Source organism: Gopherus flavomarginatus, chromosome 6 (assembly GCF_025201925.1).
Source record: "Gopherus flavomarginatus isolate rGopFla2 chromosome 6, rGopFla2.mat.asm, whole genome shotgun sequence".
Taxonomy (NCBI): Eukaryota; Metazoa; Chordata; order Testudines; family Testudinidae; genus Gopherus; species Gopherus flavomarginatus.
Window position 1 is genome coordinate 120,974,161 of NC_066622.1, and position 20,842 is coordinate 120,995,002.

Here is a 20,842-nt window from a genome sequence, read left to right on the forward strand (position 1 = left end):
ATTTGTTATGTATGTCAATATATATTTACTATTTCCTATAACAGTGGCAGTGACCACTAAGTACATTTGTTTTATCTTTTATACCAACAACAAACAGGCTAAACCAAGAGGAAAACAAATCACTAGAAGACATCCACATACCAGTCCAAATCATCATGTAAATCTCAACTCACACAATTGTATATGAACAATAGTTGCTCATGATTGAATGATTACAAGGTAATTTCTGCAACATCTAGAGCTCACTGGAAAACAGGGGTGAAGAAAGTCACAACTTTGAGCAATTTCATTTGTTTCATTGTTCTCCAAATTTTCCAACCAGTTCTAGGGACAGCAAGAAATTCCAAGGAAAAGTGAGTGCAAAGAGTGATTTACAGGGTTTTACAAGTTATTTTTGCAAATGCAAGTATTTCCTGATTTCAAATCATCAAAGGTACTCTTTCTAACTGCAGCATTTTAAAACGCTGTATTTTACTACGCCATGACTACCAAAGCAAAAAATACAAACAGACTGGGTTACTATCTTGACTAAAGATAGTATCTCTGAGTTTGGAGGAAGAGACGTTGTATCAGTATCTTATCTAGTTATTCTCACCACTTTCCACCTACTAATACAGAAAGAATCATACAGAAGCCGGTCGAGATGTAGGTTCTTACTATTTTTAACTCTTCCTTGTGTCTCATGCTGATATGCATAAGCAGAACCCTTCACCCTGCTTTTCAGGGATCCCACTATTAGATAAGGCTTGTAATTCACTCCCTCTTGATTTCCATTTCTGTGAATCTCTCCCCATTTTTAAACTTCAATTCAAATCTAGATTTCTAACCTACATTTGGTAAGGACGGTATTGGCTCCATATATATAAAACCTTTGTGCTCGCTTTTTCTTTATTTCTCTGTCACACCCTCATTATTTTTTCCTTCCCATGTGGTATTTCCTTTATGGTGTCTTTAGGGCTTTGTCTATACTACACAGCTTTTAGCGACATGGCCGTGTCGCTAAAAGTCAGGCAGCGTAAATACTGTTTGTCGGCACTTTTGCTGACAAAATACTTCCACCCCGAGCGGGATCTGCGCTGTCGACAGGAGAGCGTTCCTGCCAACAAGCCGTTTACACTGCTGCTTGCTGAAGAAAAAATTCTGTCTTGCTTTAAGCACCTGTGAACAACAAAAGTGTTATTGTTCAATTGGCAGTGTAGACAAGGCCTTACACAGAGATAAGCCTGACCAAAACTCTGGCTTTGAATATTTCGGAACTTCGGGCTTCATCTGCAAAGAAACAAAACTTCCCCATCTCTATTTATAACACACTGTGTTTAGTAATTCGTGTATTGAACTATTATACAATGCCTAGTGCCCATGGGGATGGCTAGGGGTGATTTATTAATGAAGTTACAAGGATGATCATCAAGTTAGCGATGATTAATTGGCAGATGACGACTGATTGACTAAAACACTAATAGGTTACAACATGAAAATTTCCTGAGGCAACTAATTTTCAAAGAATAATTGGAAAACATCATGGCTCTCTGCACCTGAGCATAAAGAAAATCTCTTATTAGCTGCCCATTTTCAGTGGACTTGCCATAGAAGGCAATGCAGTCACACATACTTTATATGAAGTATACCTATGGCTCTCAACCATTCCAGACTACTGCAACCCTTTCAGGAGTTCGATGGGTCTTGCGTACCCCCAAGTTTTACCTCACTTGCTTAAAAAAAAAAAAATCACAAAAATTAAAATAAAAAGTGTCAGAGCACACTATTACTGAAAAATTGCTTACTTTCCTCATTTTTACCATATAATTTTAAAATAAATCAATTGGAATATAGATATTGTACTTGCATTTCAGCATACAGGTCAGCATAAACATGTCATTGTCTGTATGAAATTTTAGTTTGTACTGACTTGATCAGCCTCCTGTATCTAGGAGTTGCACACCATCACAGCTAATATATGCTAAAACAGCCTATTACCCCCCACCTTCCCTCTGAACCTTTTTTGGTTTATTTCACCCACATTACATAAAGTGTAAGCAGTTTGGAGCTGACTGTCATTTACAGTAATTCCACAAACCTTACCAGGTAGGTGTCTCTATGGTCCACAAACATTCACACCTTACCTTCAAAAGCTTGACGGATTTAGACTGAAGGTTTAACCCATCTCTGATCTTTGCACGTCCTAGCACAGAGTAACAGTGCTGGAACAGCAAGTGACCAGTGTGGATTCTAAGCAAAGACTTCAGAAAAGAAACAGAGACGTCAATCAACACTAGCAATAGAGGGGATGGGAACATTTGGGTGAACAATTTCATTTCATCCAAGTCTCTGGACACTTCAAGAAAGGGAAAGACAACGAATGATTCTCATACTTTATAGTCTGGTGGTTAGGGCACTGGACTGGGATGTAAGAAATCCTGAGTTCAAGGCCCTGCTCTGCCTGATTCAGGGCATAGTTCTTGTCGCAGAACACTCTGAATCAGGTCAGTTAGTGACTATACAGAACACTAAGTGGCCATGTGGTCAGTACATCATGTACTTCTGCAGTGTGCTTTGAAGTGGTGCTGTTTCAAACAGGAGGGTAAACCAGAGATCTGTACCCAAAAAACCTTTCCAAACCAAAAAGCTTAGGTTTCAATCTGAAAACAGACATGAGACACAATTCCAGTTTTGTGAAAACCTTGAAAAGATTTTGTTTCAATATGGAACCAAAACAAACTGTAAAACCTCAAACTGCTGCCAAACAGACTTGTCATTCTCTGGACAGTTCTGATTATCAGTACTCTTATTAAAACAAAAATAAAAGATAGTGTACATGCATATACACGCTAACTGTTTGAAGCATCCTCTTTGAAATATATGTGTCTAAGTGTAGTTTTGTACTTGAAAAAGATTTCCTCTACCACTAACACTCTTGTGCTTTCAACGAAATAATGGGTTTGGGTTTGTTTGTTTTTCTTTAGGACTCTTTGCGAAACAGTAGCATCCTCAATGAAAAGGCCTGGTTTCAAGAGTGTTTTTCCTTCATGCATCAGAACCATTGTTAACAACACAGATCTGTGTGCTCAGCAGCAGATCCCGTGGTATGCTAAAACCAGGTTGGTGCCTGGTAGCCTTTCAGAGAGTAAGGCTCATATCCAAGGATTAATCTGTTTTTCCTTGTTAACTCTATAGTTATCAAAATTCTTTCCAGGAGGTCCTTGCACCATATAAAGAATAAAAGCTTACACCCACCGCATCCTGCTACAGTATCTACTGATAAGCTACAAACAGTATCAATATTGCACAAGCAAATCAACTTGCTGCCAATCGACATTACTTCATTTACCTGCTACTTGTTTAATATTACATACACACTATGGTTACAGGCCTCAATTCAACAAAGTAGTTAAAACACATTTTTAATTTAAGACACATACTTAAACCCAACTGTCACAATACTCCCAGCATAAATGAAGTCAATAGGACCTGAGCACACAATTATGTGCTTTGTTTGAATAAGGATGATTGCTCTATTCGGTGCCACAGAACCTTAAAATGTTATCCACCCTGTAGGTGATTTCCAGCTCTGTGGGGAAAATTCCATTGAACAATGAGTTGTGGTCTAAAACATCTACTCATCCAGGCCAGCTGTATTTTAAAGCTCTGTAACTGTAGGTTTTTGTTGGTGGTGGTTTGGGTTTTTGTTTTTGTTTTTTTTTTTTTTTTTTTTGGGGGGGGGGTTATTTTTTACAAACAGCATATTTATTTATCTCACAGTGAAAGGTACTTACTGCTCCACTGGAAAAGTAAAGAGAAAATGATAGTTGAAATTTTTCTCCCCATCTCTTCCATTTTATCTTTAAAATTACATCGAACTGTAAACCACAATATTCCACGTACTATTGAAGGATAAATTGTGTAATCCACTATAAAGGAAAACGCAAGGACAGTTTTAAGAAAACAAGGAGCAGCAATTTACATGTTGTAAAGACAACCCACTGATCCAACAGCATAAACAAAAATCACAGGAAGGGGTTTTGAGATGGTCGTCTGTCAATACTGCCAGCATTATTGTGATAAACTAGAGAGGATAACCTAAAGAGATTTCACCGACAATTGCTTAGGAGGAAATAGGGATATTATGTGGTGTGTATAGCTAACAAAGAATATACTTACATGACAGAAAGTACCATGGAGATGTTTCACATGTCCTATTTAAGTTAATAATAAATTGAGCAAAATCTAGTATTCACTTAATTAAATATTTCCTGAAGCTAGAAACTCTACAGGATTAGTGGAGGTTTTAAAGTAAAGCTTCTTGTTTGGTGTCAACACAATCTTCAGCAGAGTGCATGCACTGTATTCTCATCTTCATAATATTTACATGAGGATCAATTCTTTCTTGGCTAGCTCCCAGTAATCTGTCACATGGCCTGATCATGCTCCTATGAATGTAAGCCTCAAAACTCTTGCTTCCCTTGTGGATAAAAAACACTGGTATCTAACTGTAGTCTGTTTCATTGTTTCATGGTTAAACAAACACAGGAATCTATACCAAAGGCTATAGAACTCAATAGCTTCCACAGCTTCTGACTGGAGGAAGTATGGACTGAAAGGATGAGTTGAGGGTTGGGCAGGCAGGAAGTTCTAACATGAATTCTACCACAGACTTGCTTTGGGGTGCTGGATAGCTCACTTTACCACTCTGTACTTCAGTTCTTCCTGTTCCTCAAACTATAACATGGATAGTAAAGTTTACCCACCTCAAAGGGGTCTAAAAAGGAGTAGTGCTTTGAAGACAAAATTATTAAGGAACAAGCATAGGCACTAGACATTAACTAATAATCATGTTATGTAAACCGGTGCTTCTCAAAGTTGGGCCACCACTTGTTCAGGGAAAGCCCCTGGCAGTCCAGGCCGGTTTGTTTACCTGTCGCGTCTGCAGGTTCGGCCAATCATGGCTCCCACTGGCTGCGGTTTGCCGCTGCAGGCCAATGGGGGCTGCAGGAAGCAGCGCGGGCTGAGGGATGTGCTGGCCGCCCTTCCCACAGCCCCCATTGGCCTGGAACAGCGAACCGCGACCAATGGGAGCCACGATCGGTCGAACCTGCAGACACGACAGGTAAACAAACCTGTCTGGACCGCCAGGGGCTTTCCCTGTACAAAGGGCAGCCCGACTTTGAGAAGCACTGATATAAACAATGTAACATTGGCAATGCTCTTGCATATTTATAAAATTGGAGTCAAAATGTGCAAATATCTTTAGAGAAATTAATTATCCACCACAGAAGTCTTTGAAGAATTCGTTATTTCAGTTCCACGAATTACTCTAGGTTCTTAGTGAGGACGAACTAGACCTCTGTGGACACATGCCGACTACTGACACTCACCCCATGAAAACACTGTATCTCCTTATCACTGAATAGAAGTGATAAATGTCCACCCTGGGATAAATTGCTTATGGCTCTCTTATGGAGTATTATAGTGTATTCCTTATTTGGCTAGGATTTTAATGATGTATTTTAAGCAGGAGATCTTCCCACCACTAATATGAAAGCTACAGTTAGTGGTGTATGAATCAGGGAAATATCCTTATTATGACTTGCTGAAAATTAACATTGGGATTGCTAGATAAACATCAAATGGAACTTTTTTTTGCTGAAGGAAGCGTGTCTCGTGGTTATGGCTGGGATTCAGGACTTCTCAGCTATGCTGTTGACTCACTGTGCAATCATGGAAGTGTCATTCATCTTTAAATGAAGTATGCTCAGACTTAACTAATGCTTGGAGAACCTCAGATGAAGTTGCTATATAAACGCTCAAAGCCTCCAGAAATTCTTCTTTAAACTGTGCAGCATTAGTAAGCCATCAAAACAATCTAAAAGTTACATCACCGGAAACATCCACGTCAAACCAATTGATTTTCAAATGAATGAGGAAGACACAGTGGGATGATTAAATGGAAAGAAACTGAAGAGCACAGTGACGAACAACTAAAATAAATCAGAAGTGAAAGACCCTCATTGTAAATGTAAGTGGTGAGGGGGAGAGCTGGACTTCCACAGTGGAAAAAACAACAGAAATGGAGCTTCACTGTCCAACGGTTGTCCTACTCCCCGGCCTTATGTACTCCCAGAAAGTTCTGTTCAGATGCAACATTTGGACCAGAGCTAGGAAAAAGCTAAACAGGTAGAAGAAAGATATTCAGGACAAGGGTGAAGCATATTGAACTGGGAAATGTCACTGAGGAAAACCTGCCTGAAATAGAAACACTAAGACATGTACTTCTGGTAGATGTGGGAAAGGATCTGCAATAGATCCTGCAGACAGAAGCAATGAGCACTTCAGCCGACAGGATTCAAAGCAGACGTGTTATTTTCTTTTCTGGAGAATTCTGAAAACACGATGGATGAGTCAGCAATCATTCTGCCTTCTCTCTTTTCCACCCTGCCCAGTTTACAGCCTTTAAAGCTTCCAGTTCGGGTCAACATCCTATTCTCCTTCCCAGTTCCATACTCCCCATAGAGAGAATGAATACAAAGCCCATTTAAATGGCATTAGGTAACAATCACATGGCAAGTTTATCTATTCCAAATGTAAACAACAAAAGTGTTATTCAGAAGATCTCTTTTATCTATTTAAAAAAAATTAAGGTCACGTTCTGAAGGCATGAGACTTTTGCTTTTAATATTTAACAGATGGCCCTATTTTGGGGAGACTACTTTTTTTTCCATTTTCTAGGAATATTTGGCTATCAAGGGCAAGAAAGCAGGGGAAAAACACAAACTCAACTTTTGAATAGCTTCCTCTAATGGCAGAAGTTAAAGACGCTCATATAAATTACTATGCTAAAAAGCTTTATATCACAGAAGAAGATAGGACTGTAGTCTTAGCTGAAGATTTTATAGCTATTGTGTAACAGCCACAATATATTTTTATTCTATTCTTATATAGCACTTTTCATCCATAAGTCTATGCTACTTTACTTCCTTTAGGGCCCACATTCATTCTTTCCCCATGTTATTTTCAAACTGAAATAGTCTCTTTTTTACCCACCTCGAATTACTAAACCCCAGGAAATCAGCAAGTGATAGGTGCATTTATTGCAATAAAAAGATCAGGGATAGACATCAAACTGAAAGAAGTAAGGTGTACAGAAAAGCTTGTACATCTAAACCCATTTTACAGAAATTTAAAAAACTTATGTTCTACTCTGGAAAATGATTTACTCATTCCTTTAAAAACAAAAATATCCAAGTAAGTAAGGCATTAAGCATGGATGCCTTAAAAATTAAAGTATATTTACTAATTCCAACTACCATGTAAACCATTCCTAAACTTGGTAACATTCATGTTTCTGGTAAGATATGCAAGTCCATAGAACTGGATTTCAAACTCTGGTAATACAAAGAATATATTTTCAGAGATCACACCTGAACTTTGAAAAGATGAAAATACAGCATGAAGTGAGACCAATTAAGTACAATTATAAGCGGTCTGTTAAAAAAAATAAGAAATAAGTATACTAAACATGTGCTTAACCTTATCACAAATAGTCCATGAATGGGTATAAGTACTTTTATTAATGGGACTACCATACCCGTTCGTGGGACTATTTGTGGTAAAGTTAAACACAGGCTTCATGTTTTAGAGCAGTGGTCACCAACCAGACAATTGCAATCTCCAGCAGCACAGTGTGGCTGCTGCTAAGACAAACTCTATGCCTAACCCAGCCCCACGCCTCTCTCAGAAGCAACCAGCGCAGCCCCAGGGATAGGAGGCACGGGTCTCCCTCTGTGCGCTGCTCCTGCCTGCAAGTATCACCCCTGCAGCTCCCATTGGCCGGGAGAGCTGTGTGGCAGTGCTTGCAGAGAGGGGCAGCATGTGGAGCCAGATGCCCCCTCACTCCCCCCCCCACCTAGGGGTGCAATGGCCCCTTCCAGGAGCAGTGTGGGTCCAGGGTAGGCAGGGAGCACGCCCTAGCTTCACTGTGCCCATCACTGACTGGGAGCTGCCGGAGGTAAGTGCTGCCCGGCGGGAGGCTGCACCCCAACCCTCATTCCTGAGGCCCCGCCCCAGAGCCAACACCCTAAACCCCCTCCTGCACCATGAACTCCTCCAGCACTCCAAGCCCCAGCCCTGACCCCCCTCCCAGAGCCAGCACCCTGTCCCCCCTCCTGCACCCCAACACTCTGCCCCAGCCCAGAACCCCAAGAGCCAGCATACTATGCCCCCTCTTGCACCCCAACACTGCCCTGGCCTGGACCCTCCTCCCAGAGCCAGCACCCTGTATCCCCTCCTGCACCCCAACACTCTGTCCCAGCCTGGAGCCCTTCCTGCACCCAAACTCCCTCCTAGAGCTTTTACCCCTCAACCCCCTGCCCCAGGCTCAGCTTAGAGGCCCCTCTCACCCTGCAAACCCCTCAGCCCTAGCCCAGATCCTGTACCCTCTCCCGAACCCCAAACCCCTGCCACATCCTAGTGAAAGTAAGTGAGGGTGAGGGAGAGGGGGATGGAATGAGCAAGTCAGGGAAGGGTAGATCCTGGGTTGCCCTTAGATTCAAAAAGCGATCCTGGGCATATACATGTTGGAGACAACTGTTTTAGAGGATTGAGGTGTACGTTCAGAGGTCTGACTTTCCTATTTCATTTTATTTCTAGAGACAAGGTGGGTGAAGTAATATCTTTCAGTGGGCCAACTTCACTGGTGAGAGAGACAAACTTTCGAGCTTTCATATAGCTCTTCTTCTCCAGAGCTCTGTGGCTCCAACAACACTGCGTATTTTTATTTATAGGTATTTATTCAATTAATTTTCCTTTATAAATGACTTCTCCCAGAAATAGAACACGTCCTTGGCAGAGCATTCATAAGGCATTACACAATCCAAGCAGTTTAAGAGTGTCAGTTGGCCTTCAGCCTTGTGCCTTTTACCACCAGCCAAGGTGTGCTAGAATAATCCAGAAATGCAAAGCCTAGCATGTCTGACTGCCTAATTCATCTTCACTGTTTGCGAGACTGTAGCTATCAGGCACAAAAATCTTCTCACTTCATGGATTCCAAAAACTACAGCAGTAATGAACTACGCTATTTATTTTGGTTTTTTTAATCTGTAGATTATATGATCAGATGCTGTAAATCAAGGCAATTCACTGTAGTGCTTCTCCAGTACAGAAAAGTCAGATTTTTTTGAAGAAGTTAAAGTTCTTTTCCTAAATTAAGACACATGAGCAAAGACAGGAAACACATGCACCTGCAACCCCATAAAGAACCCTCCTTTCTTTTCCCACATTCTGACACCAAATCACTACGATAGTGCAATGCATTCACTTTCTGACTGAACCCAACTGTATACCCCCTTGTGTACTTGTATTACCACCCAGGCAGGCCTGAGATCCCAGAGGCCCTATCAGTTTGCGGAGAAGTGGGAGGAAAGAGGGGCTCAAACTTTATTTCAACAAAATTTCAAAGAGATTTTGCATGCCATTCACAGCTTCTATTTCCAACATTACCCTCCAAGCACACACAGGCTCTTATTTGCAAAAATTTTCCAAGGTCTCCAATTTCTTGGACAGCACAAGATTTTCCATGAACAGTGAGACTATAACATGCCCCACCACATTCAAATTCCACTTTTTCAAGTTCTTGCTGCTTACTCTTGGTTTTTATATATTCCTGTAAGGTGCTCTTAAATTTCAAATCAAGGGGGATGAAAGGATTAAGTCCAACCCTCCAAAGCTTCATTTGCTGATTAGGAAAGCCTACATTATCTCCAAAACTACTGCTGCCTCCCAAGAAGGAAGGATTAGATTGGGAAGGGGGGTAAAGGTGAGCTACTTCAGACAATCCACTTCACACAGCTCCCTCTCTCCTAATCTGAATACCTGGCTTCAGAGACATTTCAATAGCCAGAGTTTGGGAATGCCTTCTGTTCTTCAGGAAATATTTTGTTGTTGTATTTCCACTACACAAAACAACTCCCTACTGAGGTAAGAAAGACCCAGTCAAGAGGGAGAGAGAAGAAAAATGAAATTCAGGCCACTTAGATAGAGTAAGATGTAGCCACAATGGGAGGAGAGGAGGAGAAGAAAGCTATGTCAATTATTCTCTTGGCTGTAAAGCTCTATTTTGTGCACACATTGTATTCAAACCCCCAGCCTAACATAGATCATTTTTGTGGATTTAGTGTGTACTAAGTAACCTATGGAGTTCTCTTAAAATTTCTCCAGAATGCTAAACATATCTATTATTATCTTCAGGAAAACAGCTGAAAGCTCAGTTCACAACAAACAATATCAGCTTTCCCCTTGATAAATATCTGGCTGAGTTCTTGACCTTCCCAGATTTCTCAGTTGAGTTTCTCTTCCTGCTCTGACTATTCATTTCTGCAGTACTTTCCACTGCCAAAACCATTCCAGCCACTTCAGTCCTATAAGCTAAAGAATTTAAGTAGTTCCATTTACTGTTCTTTCCCATCATTTGCTACATAGTTCTCATTTCTCTGTTGTTTTCAAAGTACTCAGAATTAATGACAAATGGTTACTGACCTTCCATTTAAATCATTCTGCCAGATAATTATAGTGTGTTATTTGGACAAGATGTATGTCTATATAGTGCATTTCAAAATATCAAATTAGTCAGATTTAGCGATTAATAAACTTCTTCCATTTCTGAAACTATGAAAGGAAGATGTGCTGACTGGAGGTTATAAAATTCAGTAACACATAAAGCTGGGCTGTGCAGGGCACAGAGCTTTCTCAGGGTCTGGTCTGAGACAAATTCCCAGAAAAACTAAGGAACATCCCAAACCTCACTACCTTCTGCTCTCAGTGTAAGGCATGGGTCTTCAATCTGCCTTCTCCCATATAAACATAGGGCAGATTATACATTTTTAAATGATACAAAACAAAACCCCACCAAAACATAACCTTGCACTGCACACACAATCCTGCCCCTGGGAACGGAATGAGAGAATGGAGGAACCACATGTGATATTGTTAGTCACACTGCGTAATGCACTATTGAAAGGCACTCATATCCTACAGTGATGAGGGCAGTATAAGAACCTACATAGAATAGAAGGTGGAGTCCTAACATCACAGAAGAAGGGCTGTTAGAAAAGGGTTAATATTATACAACATTCACAAGAAAGTTTCTATCCTTCTTACTAGATGCAAATGTTAAAAACTATCCTAATTTGTCCAAACTTTATGCTATACCCTCATAAGAATGTCACGCAAGGATACAAAATTTTGTGAGATGCTGTCAGCCTTGTGCCTTGTCCCTAAGAATGCCCATAACTGTATAATGGGAGAAACAACAGCAAAAAGAAAAATGATATTTAGGAAGTTATTTGCAAAGGTCTAGGATTTTCTTCCCTTTGACCTGCAGGACAAGGCCAGGACGAGGAGGAAGTTAGAGCCACTGAAACATATCTTTGTGAAAGAAGGAGCAACAGAAAGTTTATTTCCTAGTAACTCGGGGAGATCTGCCTTAGATATTTCTAATGCCCTCCTCACTGCAGTATCTAGATACCAAGTACACCTCTACCCCGATATAACGCGACCGGATATAACATGAATTCGGATATATCGCGGTAAAGCAGTGCTCGGGGGGGCGGGGCTGTTTTACTCTATTATATCTTGCAGCGGGGCTCGGGCAGAGATTTAAAGGGCTCAGGGCTCCCCGCAGTGGCCGGAGCCTGGGGCTCTTTAAATCACTGCTGGAGCCCTGCCCCCGCTACCTCGGGGCTCAGGCAGCACTTTAAAGGGCTCGGAGCTCTGGCCATACAGGAAGCCCAGGGCCGTTTAAATCACTGTCAGAGCCCAGCCACAGCTACCCCACTGCGACCCCGATATAACGCGGTTTCACCTATAAAGCAGTAAGATTTTTTTGGCTCCCAAGGTCCACGTTATATCAGGGTATAAGTGTACTGATACTTCGTTTTGATAGTTTCTGAACTCTCTAGGCTGATAGTTCTCATGCTTTTCCAAAGATGGAGAATTTCTTCTGTTTTGTTTAAGTAGTTTGCAATATACTGGGATGAAAATGGCATGCAATTCACAAATTAAAATTCTGTAGCTGCATTTTTGGGGGGGGGAGGGTGAGAGATGAGGAGGTGCTTGTATATGAAAAACATCAAATAGCCTGTTTATATGTGCAATGCAGCACCCTGCACGTAACTTTGCTCAGCTGGTCCATCTCATCTGATTCAAAGTTACCACCTTCCTTGGGTTTCATGTAATGGTAATTTCACTTCGTTGTTCCTAGGACTTCTCCGTGCAGGTCCTGGCTCCTAGTTCCTTCTGTCTTTAAGAAGCTCTCAATTCTCACTCTCCCAAGTTCATCTGGCTTCCAGGACAAGTTGCGCAGAATGACCCTGCATCCTTAGGCAGGGTCCCAGTACTTGAGAGAGACCCTGAAGTGAACTGCCTCTTCCCTAGAGTTCACACCATTTGTAACTGAAGGCCCGGGGAAGAGAGGCGATAAGGAAGCACAAGAAAGCGTTCCAGACTTACTTGGCCTTCTGCAACCTTTCACCTATGACTCAAATTTCCACTTTTGCATTCTCTGTAGAGAACACAACACTCACACACACACAGCCCTACAGTTAAATAAAATGTATTTGAATGTTTGATTTCTTGAGGAGAAATATATATCCCACATCAGCAACCAGGTAGACAACCAACGCAAACGTTCAGCATAGACGGTGATAGATTAAACAATGAGCAAAATGTGTGATGCGTAAGTTTAAGTCCTGAATAGGTGATAGCTAAAGAATAAGATGTATTATCATAATGTTTGGATCCTTGGGGTCCTCTGCCTGCCATATTAAAAAAAAAAAGGCCATCATGACTGAACCTCTGTGTATGAAATAGACAATCAGAACCCAGAGAAAGGCTAGTACAGATACAAGTTATGCAGCATTGTGATAGGACTCCTGAGATAAGTAAAGAATATTTACAACAGCCAAAAGATAAGAGGTACAAAATTAAGTACATTTCATTTTTTCCTGATGCTGGTCCAGTACCGAGACCAAGAGGTGAGCAGGTTTTCTGATCTGAGGACCTTTCATGGAGAACAAGACAGAGGTAGTAATTTCCTATCCCACAAAACTAAAGATGGGATAGAATCTCCTACATGCTTTCCCAGGAAATAACTGGTGGAGAAGTTGTTCTGTATGGTCAGCAGCTGCATATCTTCAGATGACTTAAAGAAAAAGGGGATTTTGAACATAGTACTTGACTGTTTGCACTACGGATTGTTTTTTATCAGTTGTCAAAATGACCCAATATTATGTAAAATGTTTTTGTATTTTCTGAATTTGAAGGAAACTTTTACACACCTACTGCTCTGTTTCCTTATGCAATTCAAGATGTATTTAGTAAATTTATTCTGCAAATAAAAGACATGCATCCAACGAAGTGGGGTTTAGCCCGTGAAAGCTTATGCTCAAATAAATTTGTTAGTCTCTAAAATGCGACAAGTACTCCTGTTCTTTTTGTGGATACAGACTAACTGGACTGCTACTCTGAAATAAAAGACTGTTATAGGATTTCTCCCTCCCACAATTTTATAGTCAGGAAACCCAACTTCATTGGTTATGAATAAAAAAGCCTCCTTGTTAGAAATGGGATTGAAAAACAAAAACAAAGCCACAGCTAAAGTTTTACAAGTCATGTAGTAGGCAATGCTTGCTTTATCAGATATCACTAGAAGCCTCCCTCCCTCCTAGCCTGCCTATTCCCTGTTTTGGGATTTTTTACATTTGAAACATTTTTGCTTGCAACAACATGTGCTCTGTACCAGGGATGAGATGTCACACAACTGGTCTGCTTTTCCAGCACCTCCCTTTTGTTCTCATTGATAGACATCAAAAAAAGCACTAATGAGAGGTGCTACAGGAGCAGAATGATGATCATTTCTGGATATTTCTTTTTTTTTTTTGTTGAAAATTTAACCTAAAAATTAACTTTTTAGGTTTTCTACTGAAAATGTAAGACTATGAATTGAATGAGTCAATTCAGGCTTATGCTTTATCTGCATAACCAACAGCAGAGTTTTATTTCTCTACTGCTCAAACACAGCCCAGAATCTGTGACCGTTCGGCAAAAAGACCATGAGACAACAATATTGTATTCATGAACTGAGATCTAAAATCAAAGGCTTATAGTCTACTGAGGAAATGAAAGCTTTGAGTGTTTGCTGATGTTAACTGGTTGTGATATTTAAAAGCTATACTGTATTCTATTAGAACACAGTATAGCTTTTAAATGTAGAGGTACAAATCTTAGATCTCACTTTCTCATTTGTGTATCAAATATGATGCTCCTGGACCATTAAAGTAAGATTTGTATAACCACTGCATTTATATCACTCACTTTTGAAACTCAACACCTATTCCACAGAAGTTTTTCACTCAGAGCTGGAATATACATGTACTGAGCCACACAGATATTCTTTTACTGGACAGGAAAGAGTAAAACATTCAAACAGTTGCAGATGTTTCTGTGAAGACAGATGATGAAAAGTTTCTGCAAGTTTTTATCATAATGATTGACCTCAAGGGGAACAGCATCTGAATCACTAAACATGACTAATATTTTAGAAACTGAGCCATATATTTTATCCTATTTTTTGTATACAACTCCCTAAAGCACTGAGTAGTTTGGCATGGGTACAAAACCTTATGATCCAGGGTTTAACAATTGCTAACTGTAAGTGATTAAGATGAAACCTTCCAGAGGAATGGAGGACAGATTATCCCACTCCTACCTAAGGATGGGTTTGGAAGAGATGCTGCATTTTCCTTTGAAGCATCTGGTCATGGCCACTGTTAGAGACTTGAAACTGAACTACATGGACTATAGGTCTGAATCAGTATGGCAATTTCATGTACAAGAGTAAAATACAGTTCTGTAACTTTACTATGTATTTCTTACTGTTATTTATATGTAAGACCCTACCAAATTCACAGCTATGAAAAACACATCACGGACCATGAAATCTGGTCTTCCCTGTGAAATCGGTATAGTGTAGAATAAAGGCACACAAAAGAGAGGTTTCACAGGGGAGATCAGCGTTTCTCAAATTGGGGGTCCTGACTCAAAATGAAGTTGCAGAGGGGTCACAATGTTATTTTAGGGGGTTCACAGTATTGCCACCCTTACCTTTGCACTGCCTTCAGAACTGGGCAGCTGGAGAGTGGTGGCTGTTAGCCGGACGCCCAGCTCTGAAAGCAACGCCCCATCAGTAGCAATGCAGAAGCAAGGGTGGCAATACCATATCATGCCATCCTTACTTCTGCGCTGCTGCCTTCAGAGCTGGGCCCTCAGTCAGCAGCCGCCACTCTCTAGCTGCCCAGCTTTGAAGGCAGCAGCGCGGAAGTAAGCGTGGCCTGGTATGGTACTGCCACTCTTACTTCTGCGCTGCTGCTGGCGGGGTTCTGCCCTCAGAGCTGGGGTCTCAGCCAGCAGCTGCCACTCTCCAGCGGCCCAGCTCTGAAGGCAGCTCTGCCACCAGCAGAAGCAAGAGTAGCAGAACCACAACCCCTCCTACAATCTTGTGACCCCCTGCCCCCCCCCACTACGTTTTGGGTCAGGACCCCTACAATTACAACACCGTGAAATTTCAGGTTTAAATAGTTGAAATCATAAAATTTATTATTTTTAAAATCCTATGACCCTGAAATTGACCAAAATGGACTGTGAATTTGGTAGGGCCCATTTATAGGAGAACATAATGCTATTACCTTTTCTTATCCTGATATTATATATGAAGAGAGGTCACTTCAGTATACATGAACAATGAACTGCTCAAATTTACACAACTCTACCTTGGAATACATTTAACTATACCTAACAAACTAATTTAAAACCCATGATATTTTTGTTATGGGAAAAATAACCTTATTAAACTATAAATACATATTCACTTCCTCTAACTTGTCAGATTCACCTAGCATAGCAATAAATACTTATAAACAATAGCAAGGAGAAAATATTATGCCTCTTCATTATTATGTGCACTGTCACTTGTATTGCGCTGACCCTGTGTTCCTTTTGAAGAGAATTTAGAAAGTCGACCTATTGTACTTTTAAGTTTATATTTTTCCCCACTTCCACCTAAATGTATTATTACTAAACAGAACAAGATAAAACATCTGATGAGATGGGTGGAAGCAGCTCACTGCTTGCTCTGTTGTCACAGACATATTTCATTCATTTAGAAATACCTGGTTTACAAAAGAAGCTGTCAACTTAGTATTATTTATTACATTTTCCATGACATCTCTTCATGAAAGAGTACCCAGTTATAAACCCCTTCACCAGTGTGGAAGTACAGAAAGAACTGACAGGGATTTGTAGGGGATCTTAATGCATGACAGTCTCTCTTAGCAAGAGTTAGGCTACCTGTAACCCTAATAACGCGAGACTTGTAGAAGCAAGGATTGTGTGAGGCGAGTGGAAAAGAACTGTGTGAGAAGTTGTATTATCTACACAAGGTCAAAAAACAATATGTAGACTTAAGTGAGAAAAACAAGATATCAGGATGACCTATGTATAAACAAAATGCAGCTGTTGCTTCTTATTATCTATAACAAAAGTATAAATGCTTGTTGTAATTGTTTACCTATTGAGAGACCTGTCTAGGAAGGGGAGACCCTATGTCCTAGTGCACTCTCTCCCTGTTGTAGCTGCTAAACAGAATGAAGTATCTGACTGCTGCACCCAAACAAAAAGCGAGAACTGAGTTTTTCTCTGACACCAGTATTTCTCAGAATCTACCTCAGGCAATACAATTTCATTCAGATAAAATTTATTTTATCTAGTTTTAAAGGATGTGGGGTTAATTTTATTTTAAGTGGAACATAAAAACAATTTTCTCTGTTACTTTGCATACTAAAAATATTGCATTCTTGCCCTAGTTTCTGACCAAACTTGAAAGCCAAATATCAGTCAAGGACAACCCTTTTCTCTGGTCCTCTTCTAAGAAGTTAATTTTATTATATATGCAATATTTTACCACCAAGGAAGCTGCATTTCAGTGGTACAATTATATACTAATTTATAAAGCACTTAGGGAGACTTCAAGATGAAAGTTATTACTCAATATTGACGGTTCCCTGCAGCATGATGACGACCATGACAATAGATAAACTGGGAAAATCTCAGTCTTGTCTCAAGAGATTTCCCAACTCCTCTATACTAATTGAATGGGTGGACCCACAGCTAAAACCTTTTCACTCCCACTCACCCAGGTATGTAAACTACAACTGAAAGAGGAAGCCACTTCAAGAGCAAAGCACCTCCTCTTCCCCTCACCCCAAAATTGTAAAGAATGTTATTTACAATTGTTTTAAATTCTCAGCTGCTGAAAACTATAGTTTATTTGCTACTTTTCATTTTGGTACAAAACCTACCGAAGTACACAAGTGAAAAACAGTCTGTATCATCATCTTCAAAGGCAGGCTGTCTTGAGCAGCCACCTGTTATAAAACCAGGTCTGAAGTCTCCATTAGGACCAGTCCACTGTATCAGCTCAATGGCCACTGAATGGTTGAAATACAGATTCCCGGAAATCAGACTACCACAGACCCCTGGATTAACACTGTGTGCCTTTCAGGTGAGATCTTAAAAATCGAGCTCTACAAGGCCTTTCATGAGTGAAGGGGCTTGCTCTGGAACCTTTGACCAACTCTTTAGACTTGAACATTCAGAGTCTTGTTTATCTCCTTTACATGCACCAATGTACTGGGCACCTACCCAGTCATCACTGATATCGATGACGGTATCACCAGTAACACAGCCAGCTCTTGTTAATGGGGGCACTAACAAGATGATAAAACTTAAAGGAGCAGGAGCTGGCACCTGGTTGCTTTAGTTGCTGACCCAGTCCTGAGCAGGGCAATGAGATTCGTTTGTGGTCAGCTGAGCTGATTTCAGGCCTGGGTCACACTACAGAGCTCGGTATCATAGCGTGGCTGCCTCACATGGGCCCCCACGAGAATATAATATTCTATTCGATTGCAACTTTTTTTATGGCAGGGGCCCCTGAAATTGCTTTGCCCCAGCCCCCCTGAATCCTCTGGGCAGCCCTGTACCAGCAGGGCCATCAGCCGGGGAATAGGGCTAATGCCCACTGGATTCGCTTTGCTTAGCGCCAAGAGAATCGCAGCCCTCGCTTCCCCCAGGCCGCTCTTACCCTGGCCGCAGGCGCCCCGCTGGATGGCGATGACCGGCGGCTGCTGCAGGCGCTCGGAGCGCCGGCTGGCCGCCCGCAGCTGGCACAGATTGCCGTAGGTCCTGGCGTCGCTGCCGCACACGGGCTCGCTGCTGGTGCAGATGCAGAGCCCGGCTTTGGCTCGCTTCCTCACCGTGGCCATCGCCGCCACTCCGGCGCCTGGCGGGAGCCGGCACTGGAGCCCTTCTCCGCAGGGCGGCTCCCCGGCGGGCCCGCCGCAGGGCTCGCCCTCCTGGGCCGCGCACACCGGGCAGCAGCCGCAGGCGTCCAGCGCCTCTCCGCCCGCGCAGTCGGCGGGCACGGCGGGGCAGCGCGCCCGGTCGCAGCGCTCGGAGCAGCCGGCAGCCCGCTCGTCGTAGCGCCGGGCGGGCTCCGCCGCGCCGCCGGGGAGCAGCAGCAGCAGGCAGCAGCCGCCTGCCCAGCTCAGCCACAGCAGCATCCTGGCCAGGGGACACCCAGAGCCGCCCGGAGCAGAGGCTGATGCAGCCCCCAAGATGCTCAGCAGCGCCGGGCTGCCAAGCCACTGAAACCCGAGCCCCGCTCTGCAGCAGCCGCAGCGGCAGAGAGAGCCGGGCCGCGGTGCAAAGGGCAGAGGGGTCCCGCCCCAGGCGAGCGCTGCTTGGAGGAGACTGGGCACAGCTCACCGCCAACCGGAGCGGCACCAAGCACAAGCCAGGACCTAGCTGCTGGGCTCGGGGAAGCGGCCAGGAGCGCAGGGGCGTGCGGCGAGGGGAGGGGCCCGCCTGGGGCTGCCTTATAAACAGCCTGGCCCGAGAGAAGCTGCGTGCGTGGAAAGCAGCCCATTGGTTTGCGCTGCCTGGGAGGGGACGGGGCGTTTGAGAGGACCGCAGTTTTCGTAAGCTGGCGGGTGTCGGTGGGGAAAAGGGGAGGGCGGGGTGGAGGTGAGTGGGACACAGGGCAGAAGGTAGAGGCGGGACAACACGACCAGGGGGCGAGGTACTTTGCAAATCGCCAGGCGGGAATAGGAGGGTGGAGGGCAGAGCCTGGCCCCGTTCATTTGTGACCCAGACATAGTTCAGTATAGTGCCAAGCATTAGAAAGTGTCAGAGACAAAAAGGAGTAGAAATAAAGTAATTTCTACCCTAGCAAAAGGTTAACAAGAGGGTGCCAGAAGGTTGCAGAGCAAGACGGTGAGGTTGAAGGAAGTGAGCAATAGCCTACAACATTTCTTAACAAAATTATTTAGATTAGCTAAGGATGATCTCACATTTTTCACTTAGGAACCATACTAGCAGCTGGGTCTACTGGGAAGGGTAGCCTGTGCAAAGGACAGGAAGGCCTTGGGCTGATATGTAAATACTGTATCTCTTTTATACAGAAATTACCAGCAGACACAGCAGAGAAGATTGCTAAATAAATGTACAATTATTAACTCTTTATTACAACCAAGGATACCAAACCACTGCACAAACTCTTGGAGAGACATCATCACTGATATGCTGCGAATTTGAAATGCAGCAGTACAATGAAAGGAAATCTGGAGCAGGCAGTTTGGGGCAAATCCCCATTCTTATGAAACAAACAGTTATGCAGCCCTGAACACCACTGACCTGTTTGAAAAGGGTGAAGGATGTTTTCGCTGCTAGAATCTGAACCTGTGGTTAGAGTGTGTAAATATTAGTGACTTAACCTAAGACAACTAAGTCTCTAAAAAGTCTCAATCCAACTTCAAACAGGAGGTGGATCAGGCCCACAGCTGACTAAATGGTTGGTTTGTGGAAGACAAAAATCTACATAAAATTCATTGTTCCAGAAATAAACCCAGGATAACAAGAACAATCCCATAAAGTTGCTGTTTCCAAAATAATTTGATTTCAGGATTTGAAACAGCAGGAAATATTCACATGTACTTAAAAAGATATAAATTAACAAACACATAAATAGTCTTAACATTTTGGCTTAGAGCATGAAAGATGTTAATGTTTTAAAAGTGATGGGGAATAATAAAATGCTTCCCAATCATGCTTTAGCCATCTGTTTTAAATAGTTATCCAGTACTTACACTGCCTAATTTTGATGTCTGCTTCCTCACGTGCGCACTTTTAGCATGAAGTCAAATCATCATGGAGTGCTGGGAACTGTGGAAATATGGATTCAAATAAGCTGTTGGAAGCTCAGCTGTTTGGAAGGAGGAGCAACTGATCATTTTTCTAAGTGGTGAAGGAATACAATCACAGCTGATCAAAATAGTTTGACCAAAGTCCTGTTAACAAAGGCCACTGGAACAATTCTAATTCAGTGAATCATATGCTAGCATGAGGACTAAAATTGGTATACTTACCTCAGTTAATGATGGATTTTCTAATCAGAATGCACAAATTAGTTTGCATCAACAATGTTCACAAACACTAATATAAAATATTTTAGCATTTGAAAAAGTCATTGCTGAAGCAAATTTAGAAACTTATGCTTAAAATTTGCATAAAAATCTGAAACAGCTATTATATGAATTCATCTTTTCTGTTGCTTACAGCAATATAAAATTTATTCACAAATTGTGTGAGCCAGCAGATTCAAGCACTACTACAGACTAGTTAGGAAAAAGCCATATATAAATGCTTGCCAACATTCTGCTTTTAAATTAATAGTGTGAAAAGA

At 42.1% G+C, this 20,842-nt stretch overlaps 1 protein-coding gene across 1 annotated transcript in view; it reads right to left on the minus strand.

Moving 5' to 3' along the window:
• Positions 1-18,953, minus strand: part of HTRA1 (HtrA serine peptidase 1) — a 46,608-nt gene extending 27,655 nt beyond the window's left edge. The window contains exon 1 of the mRNA XM_050959020.1: positions 18,185-18,953. Coding sequence (XP_050814977.1) covers positions 18,185-18,662 — 478 coding nt within the window. The 5' untranslated portion in view covers positions 18,663-18,953. The remainder of the gene's footprint in view (positions 1-18,184) is intronic.
• Positions 18,954-20,842: the final 1,889 nt, after the last annotated feature.